At 53.7% G+C, this 15,987-nt stretch overlaps 2 protein-coding genes across 5 annotated transcripts; one reads left to right on the forward strand and one right to left on the reverse strand.

Moving 5' to 3' along the window:
* Positions 1–27: 27 nt before the first annotated feature.
* Positions 28–11,725, forward strand: LOC309832245 (uncharacterized protein; the record flags this gene model as incomplete). The annotated part of the gene is made up of 6 exons (XM_082669869.1): positions 28–222; positions 1,029–1,106; positions 10,569–10,664; positions 10,991–11,085; positions 11,311–11,431; positions 11,516–11,725. The coding sequence occupies 6 exons, from the start codon at positions 28–30 to the stop codon at positions 11,660–11,662; spliced, it is 732 nt and encodes a 243-aa protein (XP_082525995.1). The 3' UTR covers positions 11,663–11,725.
* On the reverse strand, positions 11,680–14,136 carry ABHD11 (abhydrolase domain containing 11). 4 transcript variants are annotated; one of them, XM_082671344.1, is made up of 6 exons: positions 13,962–14,136; positions 13,673–13,808; positions 12,819–12,992; positions 12,480–12,650; positions 12,195–12,376; positions 11,680–11,888 (listed from the first exon to the last, which is right to left on the reverse strand). In XM_082671344.1, exons 1-6 carry the CDS (start codon positions 14,075–14,077, stop codon positions 11,840–11,842), a joined length of 828 nt encoding a protein of 275 aa, XP_082527470.1. In that variant the 5' UTR covers positions 14,078–14,136; the 3' UTR covers positions 11,680–11,839. The 4 variants fall into 4 exon arrangements, with proteins under 4 accessions (XP_082527470.1, XP_082527469.1, XP_082527468.1 ...); XM_082671343.1 differs by having other exon boundaries at positions 11,680–11,972; XM_082671342.1 differs by having other exon boundaries at positions 13,673–14,136.
* Positions 14,137–15,987: the final 1,851 nt, after the last annotated feature.

The following is a 15,987-nucleotide window of genomic DNA, read 5'->3' on the forward strand; positions in this document are numbered from 1 at the left end:
CACCGGCTGCAGCCCTGTGAGCCCCGCATGCGCGGCGGCCGCCCCGCGGCTGCGCAGCGCCAGCCCGGCCCCGCCCCGGCCCCCGGGACCCCGGCCCAGCCCCCAGCCCCTAGCCCGGCCCCGCCCCTCGCACGCCCCGCCCTGGCGGGTCCCAACCTAGAGCCCAATTCTGGGACTCTGGCTCCCCGCTCCCACTGCCCACCGTCTCCCACACCCAATCAGGTCCTCCGAAGGGTCACAGCCCAGGGACCTCATCCCCCTGCGTTCTCGACGCCCGCCTGATCCCTGCCTGGGGTCGGTTCCCAGAGTCTCTGCTCCCTCCCGTCCCAACTCCGTCCTCCCTCCTCCCATCCCTCGACTCAGCCGCTCAGCATCCCTCCTTCTGGACCCTGGCTCTTCACCCCCAGGGCCCCTCATATCCCCGGGGATTTGCTAGAGGTTAGACCCCACCTCCCTCCTTAATTTTATTGCCTTGGGACCTCCAGCATCCCCCTCCAAAAGCCTCCTCGAGCCAAAACCCTCTAGAGTTCCAGCCTTTGAGCCCCTACCCTTCCTGCCTTCTCCCAGCGTCTCATCCAGACTCAGGCTCTGGCCCCTTCTTTCCCCAGGATTCCTCAGTTCACAGTCTGATGCTGAGTGACCACCACTTTTCCTTTAGTTTCCACTCCCAGCAAGATGCAGGCACCCCTCTATTTTGGGGGAAGGTGATCTAAGTTATAGGCCCATCTCTTTCCCCTTTCCCTGTATTCCCAGTCCTGCATCCCAGCCCCGGGCCTGAGATCCTACTTCCTAGCTAGAAGCTGGGAGTAGCTAAGCAGGGGCCGAGCTCCTCTGGACTAATGGGAAGGTCTTCTCAATACTGTGGAGGGGTGGTGGCTGGGGGCTAGTCAGTAGCAGATGCTTCTTTTCTGGTCCCTGCCAGCATCTTGTTGAGCAGCAGCCACACACACACACCCCCAGCTGCCCCCTCTGTGCCCTGGCCCAGATGCTCTGACCTCAAGCCAAGCACTCCCCCTTCCCTTCCCCAGGGCTGCCAAGGTGTTGCTCTGGAGCTGGGCCAGCCCCCTGCTGACCAGTATGTCCAGGCCCAGCAGTTCTCCGAGACTGTGGGCACAGGTTAGCTGGCTGGCAGACAGGCTGGAGACACTGTTCCAGTCATCCCTCCTTCCCAGGAAAGTCTGGTCCAAGACTAGCTCAGACGTAGCCTAGCACGAGAGGCAGCCACATCCCTTCCACTTGTCCAGACCTCAACCTTGAGTGTCCCACAGAGCAAGTGTTGGTGGTGCCCCATTTGACAGATGCGAGACCAGAACTCACCTGCTAGAGGGACTTGCCCAGGGTTACAAGGAACAGGTGGCAGGGAAGGTGCTGATTCCTGGTTCAGAGTACTTTCCTCTGTGCAGGGTGACTCAGTGGGGTGAGTCATGGGTGCAGCCCCAGAGCCCAGTGTCTGGCCCTGTGGGGAGAGGGCAGGAAGGGGAGACACAGCTGCTGCCCTTAGAGAATCCTGGTGTCATGCCAAGCATCACTTATTGAGATGAATATTAAATGGTAGCGTGAAAAATGAATAGAGAATGAATGTGTGCCCTTCAACTTAAACTGCCTTTCTGATACAGGTCTTACTCTCATTCATTCATTCATTCATCAAACATTACCTGGGAATGCACGTTCTGGGGATACTGTTCTGCACTTAAGGTGCTCCTAGAGTGGTGGGAGAGACAGACATGGTTTCAATATGTGAAGGATTCAGGGTGGCTTCCCAGAGCCGGTGACATTCAAGCTGGATATTGAAGGAGTGGCATTGCAGCAGGCAGTGGTGCAGGCATTCTAGACAGAAGGAGTGTGCCCAGACGCTGGGGTGAGGGTGGAGAGCAACTGGAGAACCTCAGGAGCCTGCTGCAGTGCTCAGGTATGGGGATGAGCGTGGGTGGGAGATGAGTCCAGTGAGGGAGACCTTGAACGTTAAACTTCATTGTGAAGACAAGGGGGGAGGCAATCAAGGGTCCGACTTTCATTCCCTTAATCAAAAAGCATCTACTATGTGCTGACTATTCTAGACGTTAGGGACATGGCAGAAAACCAAAGTCCTTGCCCTCCATGGGTTCTAGTAGAGGAGAGAGATGACAAACAAGAAAATAACATACATGACGGTGATAATATATTATGAAGAAGATAAAGCAGGACAGAAGGAGTAGGGTGCCAGGTTTGAGGCAGGATTCCAGCTTTAAATCAGGTGGTCAAGGAGGGCCTTGCTGAGAAGGTGCCACTTGAGTACATATTTAAAGGAGGTGAGGGGGTAGGGCTGCCCTGGTGGCGCAGTGGTTGAGAGTCCGCCTGCCGGTGCAAGGGACGTGGGTTTGTGCCCCGGTCCGGGAGGATTCTGCATGCCGCGGAGCGGCTGGGCCCGTGAGCCATGGCCGCTGAGCCTGCGCGTCTGGAGCCTGTGCTCCGCAACGGGAGAGACCACAGCAGTGACAGGCCCGCGTACCGCAAAAAAAAATAATAATAATAATAAAGGAGGTGAGGGGGGCTTCCCTGGTGGTGCAGTGGTTAAGAATCCACCTGCTAATGCAGGGGACATGGGTTCGAGCCCTGGTCCAGGAAGATCCCACATGCCATGGAGCAACTAAGCCCGTGCACCACAACTACTGAGCCTGCGCTCTAGAGCCCGCATGCCACAACTACTGAAGCCCGCGCGCCTGGAGCCTGTGCTCCGCAACAAGAGAAGCCACCGCAATGAGAAGCCCGCGCATGGCAGTGAAGAGTAACCGCCACTCGCCGCAACTAGAGAAAGCCCGCGCACAGCAATGAAGACCCAACGCAGCCCAAAATAAAATAAATTAAAAAAACCTTTTTTTTCTAAATAAATAAATAAAGGAGGTGAGGGAGTGAGGCATGTAGGTCTCTGGGGGAGGAGCATTCTGGGCAGAGGAAACATCAAGTGCAATGACCAGGAGCAGGGAGTGTGCCTAGCATATCGGAGAGACAGCAAGGAGGTGAGGATGCCTGGAGTGTGGTGGGTGAAGAAGAGCTCCAAGGAGGTGAAGTCAGAGGACTCGAGGGAGGGGCGTTGGAATTGACTGTGTGTCCCTTGGCTTTGATTCTGAGGGTGATGGGAGCCCCCAGAGGGTTTTGAAGAGAGAAGGTACCTGATCCATCTTGGGCTTCAGCAGGATTGCTCTGATTGCTGAGTGGAGAACAGACGGAAGGGGACACGGGAGGAAGCAGGGACGTATTTAGGAAGTTGTTGTGATCACGCAGGCAGCTGGGCCAAAGGTGATACAATGGTGTTGATGAGAAGTGGTCACATCCTGGATACATTTTATTTTTGTTTATTTTATTTTATTTTATTTTATTTTTTGGCTGTGCCACGTGGCTTGCAGGATCTTAGTTCCCCAACCAGGGATTGAACCTGGGCCACAGCAGTAAAAGCGCCGAGCCCTAACTACTGGACCACCAGGGAGCTCCCCTGGATACATCTTAAAGGTAGAGCCAACTGAGAGAAAGAGAGGCATCAAGGATGCCTGGAGTCAAGTTTTTTGCCCTGAATACATGGAAAGATGGTGTTGCCATTTGCAAAGATGGAGGAAAAACTAGAGAAGGAGCAGGTGGCAGGTGGGTGGCAGGTGGTAATAGGATTCGGGGTTTGGACACTTAAGTTTGAGTGGCCCATTAGACATCCCACCAGGGAGGGCAAGTAGGCCACTGCCCATAGGAAATCTGGAATTTGTGGGAGAGGTCCAGGCTGGAAGAGGCCACCATAGATGGTCTTAAAGCAAGGGAAGAGGCTCATCTATAGCAGCATGGAGGCCAGCTGGAAGGCTGCTGCGTTGTCCAGGAGAGAGACTGGGACTGTGTGAACAAGAGCAGGACCCATCGGCTGGAGAGAAGGGTCAAAGGCATTCAAGAGATTTATTTAAGGGAATTCTCTGGTAGTCCAGTAGCTATAGTTAGGACTCCGTGCTTCCACTGCAGGGGGCACGGGTTCGATCCCTGGTCAGGGAACTCAGATCCCGCAAGCCATGTGGCCAAGAAAAAAGAGAGAGAGAGAGAGAGAGAGAGAGATTTAATACGACTACACTTTATTTCAATTATGAAAAGAATATGTTTGTTGTAAAACATTAAAACAGTGACAGAGGCTTCCCTGGTGGCAGTGGTTAAGAATCCGCCTGCCAATGCAGGGGATGCGGGTTCGAGCCCTGGTCTGGGAAGATCCCACATGCCGTGGAGCAACTAAGCCTGTGTACCACAACTACTGAGACTGTGCTCTAGAGCCCGCGAGCCACAACTACTGAGCCCACATGCCACAACTACTGAAGCCCGCGCGCCTAGAGCCCGTGCTCCGCAACAAGAGAAGCCACTGCAATGAGAGGCCTGTGCACCGCAACAAAGAGTAGCCCCCGCTCGTTGCAACTAAAAGGAAAGCCCATGCGCAGCAACGAAGACCCAACGCAGCCAAAAAAAAAACAACAAACAAATAAATAAATTTAAAACAAAACAAAACAGTGACAGATATTATGAACTAGAAGCCACAGGCCCTGTGACTGACCACATGCCGATAAGCACAGAACTGGCACCTGGGAGAGGGGTTTGACCAGGATGTGTACTATTTAAGGTTTCTGCCCTGACATCAAGAGGAGACAGGCAGACAGTCAATGAGGAGTTAGTGTGGCACACAGGCTGGAGACTTGGAAGGCAGGAGGAGCCTGGCTTGGGGTGGAAATGGAAGTTGTGGGCCACAGTCTAGGGAAGTATGTGCATATGTGTGTGTCTGTGGGTGTGTGTCTGTGTCTATGGAAGAAGGTGAAGGGCTGAAGATGAAACTGACAGGTGAAGGATGGCCAGAGACAGAGGACCTAGAACCATGGCAGGAGCTAAAGGATAAGCTGCTGCACAAGGCGCCAATGAGTACCCGAGCAGCCACCTCCCTGGGATCAGGGACCACTTTGCAGACGTGGGGCATTTGACTTGGGGCTTAAAGGATGAGTAGGAGGTGACCAGGTGGAGAATGGGGGAAGGGCATTCTGGGGCAAAGCTGTGAACAAGGACATGGACAGTGAGAGAGCAGGCCTTCGTCCCTGTGGGAACCAGGCAGTCCCCACAACACACATCACTCCCATTCTTTAATGTGGTTAATTGATGGAGATTCAGTCCAGAGCAATGTTCTGTACAGCCCTCTCCCCACTCTCGTTAAAGGGGCATCACTGTGCCCCAACACTGGCATTCTGCACCCCCCTCTACTTGTTCAGGTTTCCTTTTTTCCTTGAGGAGCGGGGAAATGCTGGTACCACAATATAGCTTTCCAGGTCCTTTGTGGTCTGGCCCTGCCTCTCTTCTTGGAGGCCACCTTCCCTCCCACCCTGTGAGCAGCCTTAACGCCTGACCTGCACATGCCTGGGGCCCTCTCCTCCCTCTTTTCTCCTCCTCCCCATGCAGCTGGCCAATGACTTCTAGTCCTTCCCCGCTAGACATCACCTCCTCCAAGAATTTGTCTCTGACCACCCAAGAATGAGCTTTGGACTCCTTCTGCGTGGTCCCACAAAGGCCTGTATTTATCCCGACTATAGCACTATCGTCCTGTGTGCATATAGTGTGTGTTAAGTGTCTGTCCCCTCATTAGATGGGGACACATAAAGGGAAGGAACGGGGTCATGTTCTTGTCGATTCCCCAGGGCTGGCACAGAAAGTGTGTTTGCAGACTGAGCTGTAAACACTTGGATGCTTGAATGAGGCGTGTTCCTATAAAGGAGCACTGAAGGAAAGGCTGGGCGTCTGGGAGCATCCTCGCCCCAGCACAGTTTGGGGTTTCCATCCCAACAGCGGGGAGGGTGGGAGTGGGGATCCCTAATATTGGGAACTGCTGCCACCTGCTGGGCAAGGCCGGTGTTGCCTTGCCCACGCCCTCACGGCTGAGCACCTGTGTGCCCAGGTCGGGATGATGACAGTCACTACCTGTCCTCCAGAAACTCCCGGGCTGGTTTGAGAGACACCCTGACAGTGACAAGACAATGATGTGGAAGTATATGGGCTTTCGGGGTCTGGAGGCGGAAGGGGAGGCAGCTTGTGCAGAATTCAGGAATTCTGTCCCCGGGGCAGAGTTGTGAGGGGCTCAGAGCAGGAAGGGCCAGCCAACCCAGGCTCTGAGGCTGGGGAGAGTGCGTGTCCGTGTGTGTGTGTGTGTGTGTGCGTGCGTGCGTGCGTGCGTGTGTGTTGTTGATGTTCTCCTGTTGTGGCTTTTCTGCTGCTTTCTGGCAGATTTACTCCCTCTTTCTCCTCCCCTGGGAAGTCTGGCCCTGGCCCATTATTGTACAAAGTGCTGGCCATTGTGTAAGGGTCACTCTTACTGTGACCCTATCAGGAAGGCCCTCCTTTAGTTCCATTTCACAGATGAGGACGATGAGGCTCAGAGAGGTAAACACAAACCAGGTACTGAAGGTTGGGTGACATGGTTTGTAAGCCACCTAGCCCTGCAAATCCAAGCTGTTTTGACCACAAAGTCCAGCCCTGCCCAGCAGGCAGCTCTCCTTCCCCCTTCCAGACTCCCTAACCCCAGCCCACCATCTTCTAGCTCAGTCTTGAGGCCTGGGCTCAGCCATCCTGGGGGTGCAGCAGAGGAGGGAGATACGGGCAGTAGGCAGCTGGGGAATGAGTCTCACTGCTCAGTGTGTGATATTTAAGGTATTTGTGATGGAATTGACTATATGCCTGAATACATTGCCCTCCTTTTCCCAATGAGAAGATTTTTAAGAAAGAAATTTGGCTCAATAGTCTAATTAAAACATTTAGGGGTGCAAATGAAATAAGCGCCTCCCTAGTAATATTTAGTGAAAACATTTAAAATGGAAATACTTTAAATCACATATATTTACAAATAACTTTATTTCAAAACAATTCTTTTCCACGCTCACGGCTTGTGAAAGTTCATTCAAACCCTTCACTTGTATTTCTGCTTCTCATTGTCATGTCATGTGTCATCCCTAGCACCTCCTTTGAGTTCCCTAATACAGTTTTCTCGAATGTGTCATCTTCACTTGTGCTTGGAAATACAGAACTCTTTTTTTTTTTTTTGGCTGCACTGCATGTCATGTGCAACTTCCCCGACCAGGGATTGAACCCGTGCCCCCTGAGGTGGAAGTGTGGAATCTTAATCACTGAACCATCAGGGGAACCCAGAGCTTTTTGAATCCATGAATGATGCTGTTGCTGGAAAAATTATTCCAAGTCATGAGAACGGTTATCTTTCATCTCAGTGGTAGGTTAATATTTGTGATCTCCCTAGGATAGTACAGAATTATATAAAATAGCAATCTCCTAGTCTTTTATCATTCTCTTGCCCTGCTTTCTTTTTCTTCACAGCACTTCTTACCATCTGGTATACTCATTTATTTATTGTTTATTGTCTATCTCCCTTCCCTAGAATGTGAGCTCCGGTGGTCAGGGAACTTTGTCTATCTTCTTGTTTTATGTCTGTCACTTGGAAACATGCCTGAAGCATAGTAGGTGCTCAATAAATATCTGTAGAATGAACGAATATAAAAGTCTTAGAAATGTTTGATAGCCCAGTGGCAGCCAGGACCATGCATGCAGATGGCACTGGTGTGGGATGGGAAGGCAGCCCTGCCAGACTCACCCCCATGTAAGGAGGGCATCTAAGTCAGGGGCAGCCTGTTGTCTCAGAGGATTAGCTACCTACAGGGAGACTGAACAAATTATAAAATATATTGAAGACAATTGGGGAAAAGGCAGTAAAAATCTGGAAAGGGGGAAAGCTAGGATGAACCCTGTGCCATTGGAATTTAAGGTCTGAATGGAAACTATTTTTCAATATATGGAAATTGTATTAGTTTGGATTTTCGGAGAACCAGAACCAATAGGATAAATATAGAGAAAGAGACTTATTATGAGGGATTGACTCACGCAATTATGGAGGCTGAGAAGTCTCACAATCTGCTGTCTGCAAGCTGGAGACTTGGAAAGCAGGGTGGTGGAGTTCCGGACTCAGACAGAAGGCCTGAGAACCAGGGAGCTATAATGGTGCAAGTACCAGTTCAAGGGCAGGAGAAGACCAAGTCTAGCTCAACAGTCTGAAAGAGAGAATTCAACCTCGCTCTGCCTTTTTGTTCTATTCAGGCCCTCAATGAATTGGATGATACCCGCCCACATCAGGGAGGGCCACCTGCTTTACCCAGGCCACCAAGTCAAATGCTAACCTCTTCTGGAAACACCCTCACAGACACACCCAGAGGTAATATTTAACCAGGTATCTGGGCATCCAGCAACTCAGTAAGGTTGACATATAAAATTAACCATCACACAGATAAAGGAATAAACATAGGTAAAAATGTGTATGTTTATGTGTGTATATAAACATGTGTCTACTGAGCGGGCCTGGCAGTAGAGGTTACCCTAATTGCATTGAGCACAACTAACACCCAGATCTCGGTTTCTAAATATTATTCTCCAGCAAAAAGAAACAGGTATTCTTGTTGAAATGGCTAATTCTAGGGCTGGGGCAGGGAAAAACAAGATGAACCTGGAATATCTTATTGAGCCAGAAAAGAATGGACGTGTCCAAAGAATGATGCGACACATCAAAATGACAAGAGGTCAGCAAGGGGCACCCGTTGACCAATCCTGGGACAATTTAAGCATCAAAATAAATGATAGGAATGGATTATAACCTATGGAATAAAATAGGAAATCACAAGTTCATCTGATAAATAAGTAAATGAATAAATAAATGGGGGTGAAGAAAAAGTTTTTTATAATAGAAGGCCAACTAATAAATGTAGAAGAAATGATAAAATTGGAAAATCACCATTTGCAAACCGTTGTATTAATAATTAATTCAGGCAAGAAACATCAATGGATGCTGAAACCTATGGGTGAAAGTGGGATGAAGAAAAGGGTGTTTCATAGTCTTAAAGTACCTCCCTTCCCCAATACCTACTAATTATGATCAAGTGATCAACATTACCAGCACCAGGCGTCATGGTTCCAAATGATACTGAATACAAGAACACAGCATCAGGAGTTCCCTGGCGGTCCAGTGATTAGGACTCAGCGCTTTCACTGCCATGGCCTGGGTTCAATCCCTGGTCAGGGAACTAAGATCCCGCAAGCTGTGCAGCATGGCCAAAAAAAAAAAAAAAAAAAAAAAAAAGCACAGCATCGTTTTTGTGATATTTCTGCCCAAAATATATAACAGTGGTCTAATTGTGAGAAAGAAATGGACAAACCCAAATTGAAGGACAGTCTACAAAATAAGTTCCCTGTAATTTTCAAACATGTCAAGGTCAAAATTCAAAGAAAGGCTGCAAATTGTTCTAAATTGAGGGAGACCAGAGAGATGTGACAACTGGGTGCGATGTTTGATACCATATTAGTTTTTTTAACCCTAAAAGGATATATATATATATATATATATATATATATATATATATTTTTTTTTTTTTTTGACATTGAAGAGCAGTTTGAAATTGCTTCAAAGTAAAAAGTTAAGATAAAAGAAATACCTGACATGAGTGTTAGACCTTTCTGGCTCACTCCTGCTGGCCTGCGGGATTCATTATTGGACAAGCTCCTGTGGAACCCCCGTGACTGGATGTGAGGGGTCTTTGTGCTCCCACTGTCCCTGGACTCCCTGACACCCTTTTCTGACTATATCTGTGCTTCATCCTTGCTAGCCCCAGAGATCCGAGAGCAGAGGTCCTGTCTGGATCATGACATACAGCAGCCTCCAGAAACACAATGAATGAATCTCCTCCACAAAAGGGGTTTTTGGGGGTACAGCTCAATTCCACCTCTTCACCTGGGTTCAACCAAAGAAACTGGAGTCTGGCTGTTAGAGGTGCACCTGGTTGAGTGGGACCCAGACAAACCAGGAGTCATGTCTGCAGGGAGCTTCCTGGGGGGTCTTGGAGGAAGTATGTACTATTTAGAGTGGGGTTGAGGGTCTAATCCCCAAGATGGAACCTTGCTGCAAAGGCCTCTCAATGGGGAGGCCCTCTTACACGTTTGAGGTTACTTGTGCTCTCAATGGTCACATCGAGGGGGGGTGTGGGATACTGAGATTCTGAGACTTCCCCTGCCCGCCCCCCCTCAGAGCACAGCACCTCCACCCACACTCCAGGATCAGAATGTTGGGAATACTGGAGGAATAATGAACACTATTGTGGGAATACTGGAGGATATTGCTAGGGGGGATGGACGGTTCAATGTGTTAGGAGGCATTTGCCAGGAACGGTTAAACTTTTGCCCTTCTGTTTTCTGCTGAGCTAAGGTTATGGTTGTATGTGTGGGGATGCCACTCAAGCTTCCAAGATGCCAACTCCTCAGCATGGGGGACTGGGGCACCTGTCTCTCAGCGTTGACGTCATCCGGCTCTCACTCCTTTCTTATCTCCTGATGTGAGTAGTGCGCCCCCTTGAGGTGAGGGGCACGCATGCCTGGACAAGGAATGGGTGAAGAAACTCTGGGTCTGGCTGGAGGGTTCCAGGATCCGGGAGTGGAGGAAGGGGCATGGTCAGCCTACCCGGGGCGGAGCCTCACAGGGAGTGCCTTGACAGGAAGGGAGGGCAAAGGGCCACGTCCTCCGCCTGCCCCTCCCTGCTGACAAGAGTCCCAGTCACCAGGCCACCCTCTCAGTCTGGGGCCCTCGAGGGGTAAGTGTCCTTCTGAAGCCACCTTGTCTCTTTCCTGGGGATCAGGTGAGAATTCCTTTCCTCTTGTGGGGTGGAGGGGGGCGGTCCAAACACCCTGCCCCCTCTGCTTTCCTTTAGGTGGGAAGGGGCCACACCTACTAACCCCTCAGCATGATGCAGTCCCCTGCCCACGAGACCGGGGCACTGGGGGGCAGGTACAGAACGTCTCAGACCCTTCCCCTCCTGACATCAGCCTCAGGGCCAAGGCCAGGGCGGAAAAGCCAAGTGGGGCACCTCATCCAGGCAAGCCGCAAACCACTACTGCCTCCTCTGTCACCCTACCACAGAGCCCAGAATCCCAAGTGGTTGGAGCGCTGGGGGACACCCAGACAGAGCCCTCGCTGGACCAGGTCCTCCGGGAGCGGGATGAAGCCATTGCCAAGTGAGAGGAAGTTGCTTGTGGGGGATGGGAGGGTGGTGGCTGGCTCACCCTCAGGCTCTGTCCTGCCAGGAGGGGAAGGGGGGACATCAGGCATTCCTGGAAGAAAAGCCACACAAATACCCACTCTGTCACAAGGCGGGGGCTGTGGCCATACTTGTCCACCCCCAGGGCCCAGAACCAGATCTGCAGGCTCTGACGCCCAGGCTGCTCTCTCTGCCCCCTCAGGAAACGGGCAGTGGAGGCTGAGCTGGACATATTCAAAGCCAAGTTGCGAGCTGTGGAGGCCCAGCTGCTGGAAGTTCTGGAGGAGAAGCTGAGACTGAAGCAGGAGGTGGAGGCCTGGGAGGTAGGGTGGACCTGCCGGCCGGGCCCAGGGGGCTGGGCCAGACGGGCACAAGCCTGGCCCCTGAACCTGCTCTCCTGCCCCCAGGATGACATGCAGTGGATGGTGAGGCAGCAGGTCGAGAGTCAGCTGCAGAGAGAGTCCAGGGGCGCTCTGGGAGCCCCCATGGACCCTGGAACTGCCAGGACCCCCTGGGTCAGATTCCCCCTGCGTTGGTGGGGACGTTGGCGGTGAGAGAGCTCAGCCCAAGACCTTGGGAAGAGTAACTTTATTCATTAAAGTTTAAGGTCTGACACACCCCCGACGCATCCTTGTGCCCTCTCAGTGCCCACCTGAGTCCTTCTGTGCAGAAACAAGGAGCAGCCCGCAGGGCCTTGAAGCCTGGGGTTTTGTGTCCCCTTCTGGCCTTTCTTAGGCCAGGAAGTCTCGGACTGCAGCCATGAAGTCCTGCGGGCAGTCGCTGTGGACCCAGTGGCTAGCGTTAGGCACGGTCTGCATCTGGGCCCGAGGGAAGAGCCGTCTAATCTCAGGGTGGTGGCTGGGACTGTCCGCCGGAGAGAAGGCCACCGAGAGGGGGTGAAAGTAGGAAGATGGAGAGAGAAGGAGAGAAGTGGAGGCCAAGCGGGGAGGGATGGGGAGCCACGTGAGTCCACCTGCCTAGTGGTGTTTCTGGGTTTTCAGGCACCCCCTGCCCACACCCCAGCCCTCCCCAGGCTGGGGGCTGGATAAGTCAGGTATGCCCCTCCCACCACCCAGCCTGGCTTACAGCACGAATTGAGAGTTTCCACCCAGGAGGAAGAGGGATGGCCCAGAGTAGGTTTCTCGTCGTGGTGGGAAGTTCAAGATCTTGTCCAAGTGCTGGGCCAAGGCATCCAAGTTCACCCTCCACATAAAGCGCCCGTCCACCTCCACCAGGTTGGTGAGCAGGAACTGCCGCATACTTATGCTCTGTGGGGGTCCAGCAGTTGCGGGTGGGAGGGACTCCTTGTGAGGCCCGGGGCTGCCACTCTTCCTTTGCCCACAACACCATACAGGGGCTTGGGTGTATTACCTGGATAACACAGCTGAGCTTCTCATCCACCAGTTTTCGGGCACCAGAGAGGGACGCCTCATCGGGGATGTCTATGGCCCTCATGGCTGCCACGTAGTTTGGAAAGTTCAAGCTGGACGGGCTCTCCACTGGGCTGATGTCCACGGCAATCAAGCGCTCCACCAGCTCTGGCTGTGGGAGAGAATCAGACTGGGGACCTTAGGGCAGGCATAGCAGGTCTCAGGCCTAGTTCCTGGATCCTGAACTTGGCCATCCAAGGCTCACTGGAGTTCCAGGTTGCCTGCTGGGCACGCAGGGTCTACAGTGGATGGGAAGAAGCGCTGGATAGAGACGGCTCACCCTCTGAAGTGCGAGCAGCATGGCTGTCCTGCCTCCCATGCTGTGGCCAATGAGGACGCAGGGCACTAGGCCCAGCTGGGGCAGGAGGTCCTGCAGATCCTGGCTCATGGCCTCGTAGCTCATGTCTGGGCTGTGGGGGCTGTCACCATGGTTCCGAGCATCCACTGTCAGCACCTGGGGAGTGGGCGAGGCGGGCAGCTCTGGCATCCACATTCAGGGCATAGCCAAAAGCCTGGCAGATCTGCAGGCTGAGGGAGGTGGAGAGCCTGGGGTGGTGGGGAGATCCAGAAGGGGAAGAAGGGCCCGAAAGGTGAGAAGGCCCAGTTCTCAGACCTTGGAGGCCCAGATGACGAACCTGGAGCCACTGTGCCAGAAGGTCCAAGGAGTGTGACCACGTCTCTGGAGGTATGGCCTAGCTGGGTGGCAACTCCAGAGAAAGCAGACACCAAGAATTGGCAACAGCTGGAGCACAGCAGGACGGGCTGCTGGACGAGGTGGAAAGCCCCCTGTCATCCCTGGTGAACAAGCAGGGTCTGGCCCCCTTAGGGGGTAGGGTATTGGTGCTTAGGCATCTGACAGCAGAGCCTAGGTTAGGGTGCAGCACTTAGATCTGTAACACGAATGAAGGACTGGATGGGTGAAAGCACGAGGGAATGAATGGGGTTCATCTAGGGCCTGGGTCTGCCCTGGGGCCTCCAGCCTTAGAAGGTCAATCTCTTCTTTAATTTCTGCCGAGAAGGACCTGCCACTCCCCGCGCTGAGGACAGAGAAGCTGGCCACACCGCGGCCTCCTCTAGGGCCCCGCCCACCAAGGCCCCACCTCCCTCGGGTCCCCGCCTCTCCCGGAAGCTCACCCTCCGGCCGGTCTGCTGGGCCAGGGCCTTGGCGATGGAGTTGAAGTTGGTTTTGCAGCCGAAGAGCCCATGCAGAAAGACGAGGGGCGGGCGGGTTGCCTCCCCGTCCAGAAGTCTGTAGGAAAGCGGCACCGGCCTGGCGGGAGGAGCAAGGGTAGGGGAAGGGTCTGAGCCGGCTGGCGAAGCGGCCTGGGAGAGGGCGGGCCCAAGCGGAGGAAGTGGAGCCATCTGGGTTGGACTGGAGGGGGAGGGGCGAAGGACGAACTTGCACCTGACACCCTTGACTGACCTCGGCTCGGTGCCGCCTTGGCTGCTGCTGGGTGCGACAGGCACTCTGGAGAAGCTGGGACTGGAGGGGCCGAGGCCCCTATGGGGGAGCCTCCAGGCGCTGGCCCAGCGGAGCATCTCCCGGATCTCCTTCCCGGCGCGCACCTCGTGTTGTCCCCCGGCTCCGCCTCGCTCGGAGCCCCGCCCAATTCCGACTGGAGCTCCGCCTTGTCCCCGCCCCCTATCGCGGAGCGCCCCTCCTTCGCTCACGTTTCCTTACGTAATCCCGGAAAACTTCCCCCCCCAGGCTCCGCCCCTTGCGTCACTACGAAACCCTGTGGGCACCACGCCCACAGGCGAGAGCACCGTACCTGGCCACGCCCTGGGCGGAGCTAACCAATACCCTGGCCCCGCCCTGCTAAGCTCCGCCCGGCCCCTCCCCGCGCAGAATTCTTGCGGGGAGTCGGAGCCTGAGTTTTGGGAATCACGTTCCCGCAGCTCGTGACGTGCTGGGTTTTGGGCTTGAACCCTCGCCGCGGGGCAGATCCTTGCCAAGCCGAGGAGGCGCTGCCTGGGCCCGCTGTGGACCCCGCACCTGGCCTGCTCCGGATGCTGTATTTTCTGTGCCGCTGGCGGTCGCAGGCGAGGGGCGCCATGAGTGGCTCCCGTCGTCGAGGCGTCAGCTTGGAAGCGCCGTGCTCTATAGCTGGGGGCCCAGGCAGGCTGGACGGAGCACCTCTTACTAATCCTGAAGTCTACTCTAGAAAGAGCTAGGAGAGACTCTAGAGGTCATTTCCAGCCCGCCCTTCGACCCCCGCTCCTGCCCTTTACTGATGAGGAAACTGAGGCAAATAACTTACAAGCGGTATAACGTAACCTCTGGTCTGCGAGTCAAGGTGGGAGGCCAGGTGTTTGTACTAAAGGGGGCATTTGCTGCACTGAGCTGAAATGGTTCAGATCTGCTCACCTCCGCCCCCCATTTACCAGCAGAGAAATAAATAAGACCTTTATTTCCCACCCCCCTCAGCACATCGTGCAGGGAAGTCGCCTCCTTTTGGAGCACTGACTGGCTGCCATCTTCTCTGACCAGTCTGGGGTAGTGGTGGCAGTGGCGACATTGTCTCAGGTTTCAGCTGGCTTCCACAGCAGTCCAGCCTTCAGCAGCTGCAAGAGTAGCTGCTCTTTCTACAGCATTCTTCTGCTCAGAAACGGTCAGGGGGAATTTCCTGGTGATCCAGTGGTTAGGACTCCGTCCTCTCACTGCTGAGGGCTCGAGTTCAATCCCTGGTCGGGGAACTAAGATCCCACAAGCTGCGCAGTGCCAGGCACCCCCAAGGACTATACTGCACACCTCCCTTCAGGTCCTTTCCCACACCACTTCCCACTGGGATGCTGTGTCCACTTTCCAGATAGCCAGTTGCCCAAGTCCTCCATGTCTTTTAAGGTCCAGGATAGCTGCCACCTCTTCCTCAAGCCTTCCCAGCGTTTCCCAGTTGAAACTAATCTCTTCCACCTCATGTTCTCAAAACATCTGTCAGAGTCTGGACTCCTATGTGTCCACCAGGCTGGGGGCTCCTGAAGGACCTGGGTCATGTTTTGTTCATCTGGCGCAAAGTGCAATAGTAATTTTACTGAATGATTATGGAGAGATTCAAGCACTAGCTGAGGCTTAGGTGTAGGCTCAGCTGGTAGCTGGGTCAGTGCCCCCTCCAGGACATGGCACCTGGGCTAGCCAGGGATCCACTGGCTTCTCCCCCACCTCCTTAGGACAAGCCTGATGGAGTCAGTACAGTAGGATGCATCCTAACTCCATGGCCTCATAAATGCCTTGCCTAATGAAGTGGCCCCCATCTTGAGCCAGCCTGGTGATGGGCAGGTGTTTTGTTCTAATCTGAGGAGGACTTTGAGATCGCTGTGGACTCTAAACACACCAGGTGGTGTGATCATTTGTTGCCAGCATAGTCAATAGGGGCATGATGAGAACATCTGAGCTCTGGAGGGGGGTTGGTCCAAGGCCTGGGAGGGGTCCTTGAAGGAGATCAGGTAGG

Source organism: Grampus griseus (assembly GCF_964374135.1).
Source record: "Grampus griseus genome assembly, chromosome: 14".
In the NCBI taxonomy this organism is placed as follows: domain Eukaryota; kingdom Metazoa; phylum Chordata; class Mammalia; order Artiodactyla; family Delphinidae; genus Grampus; species Grampus griseus.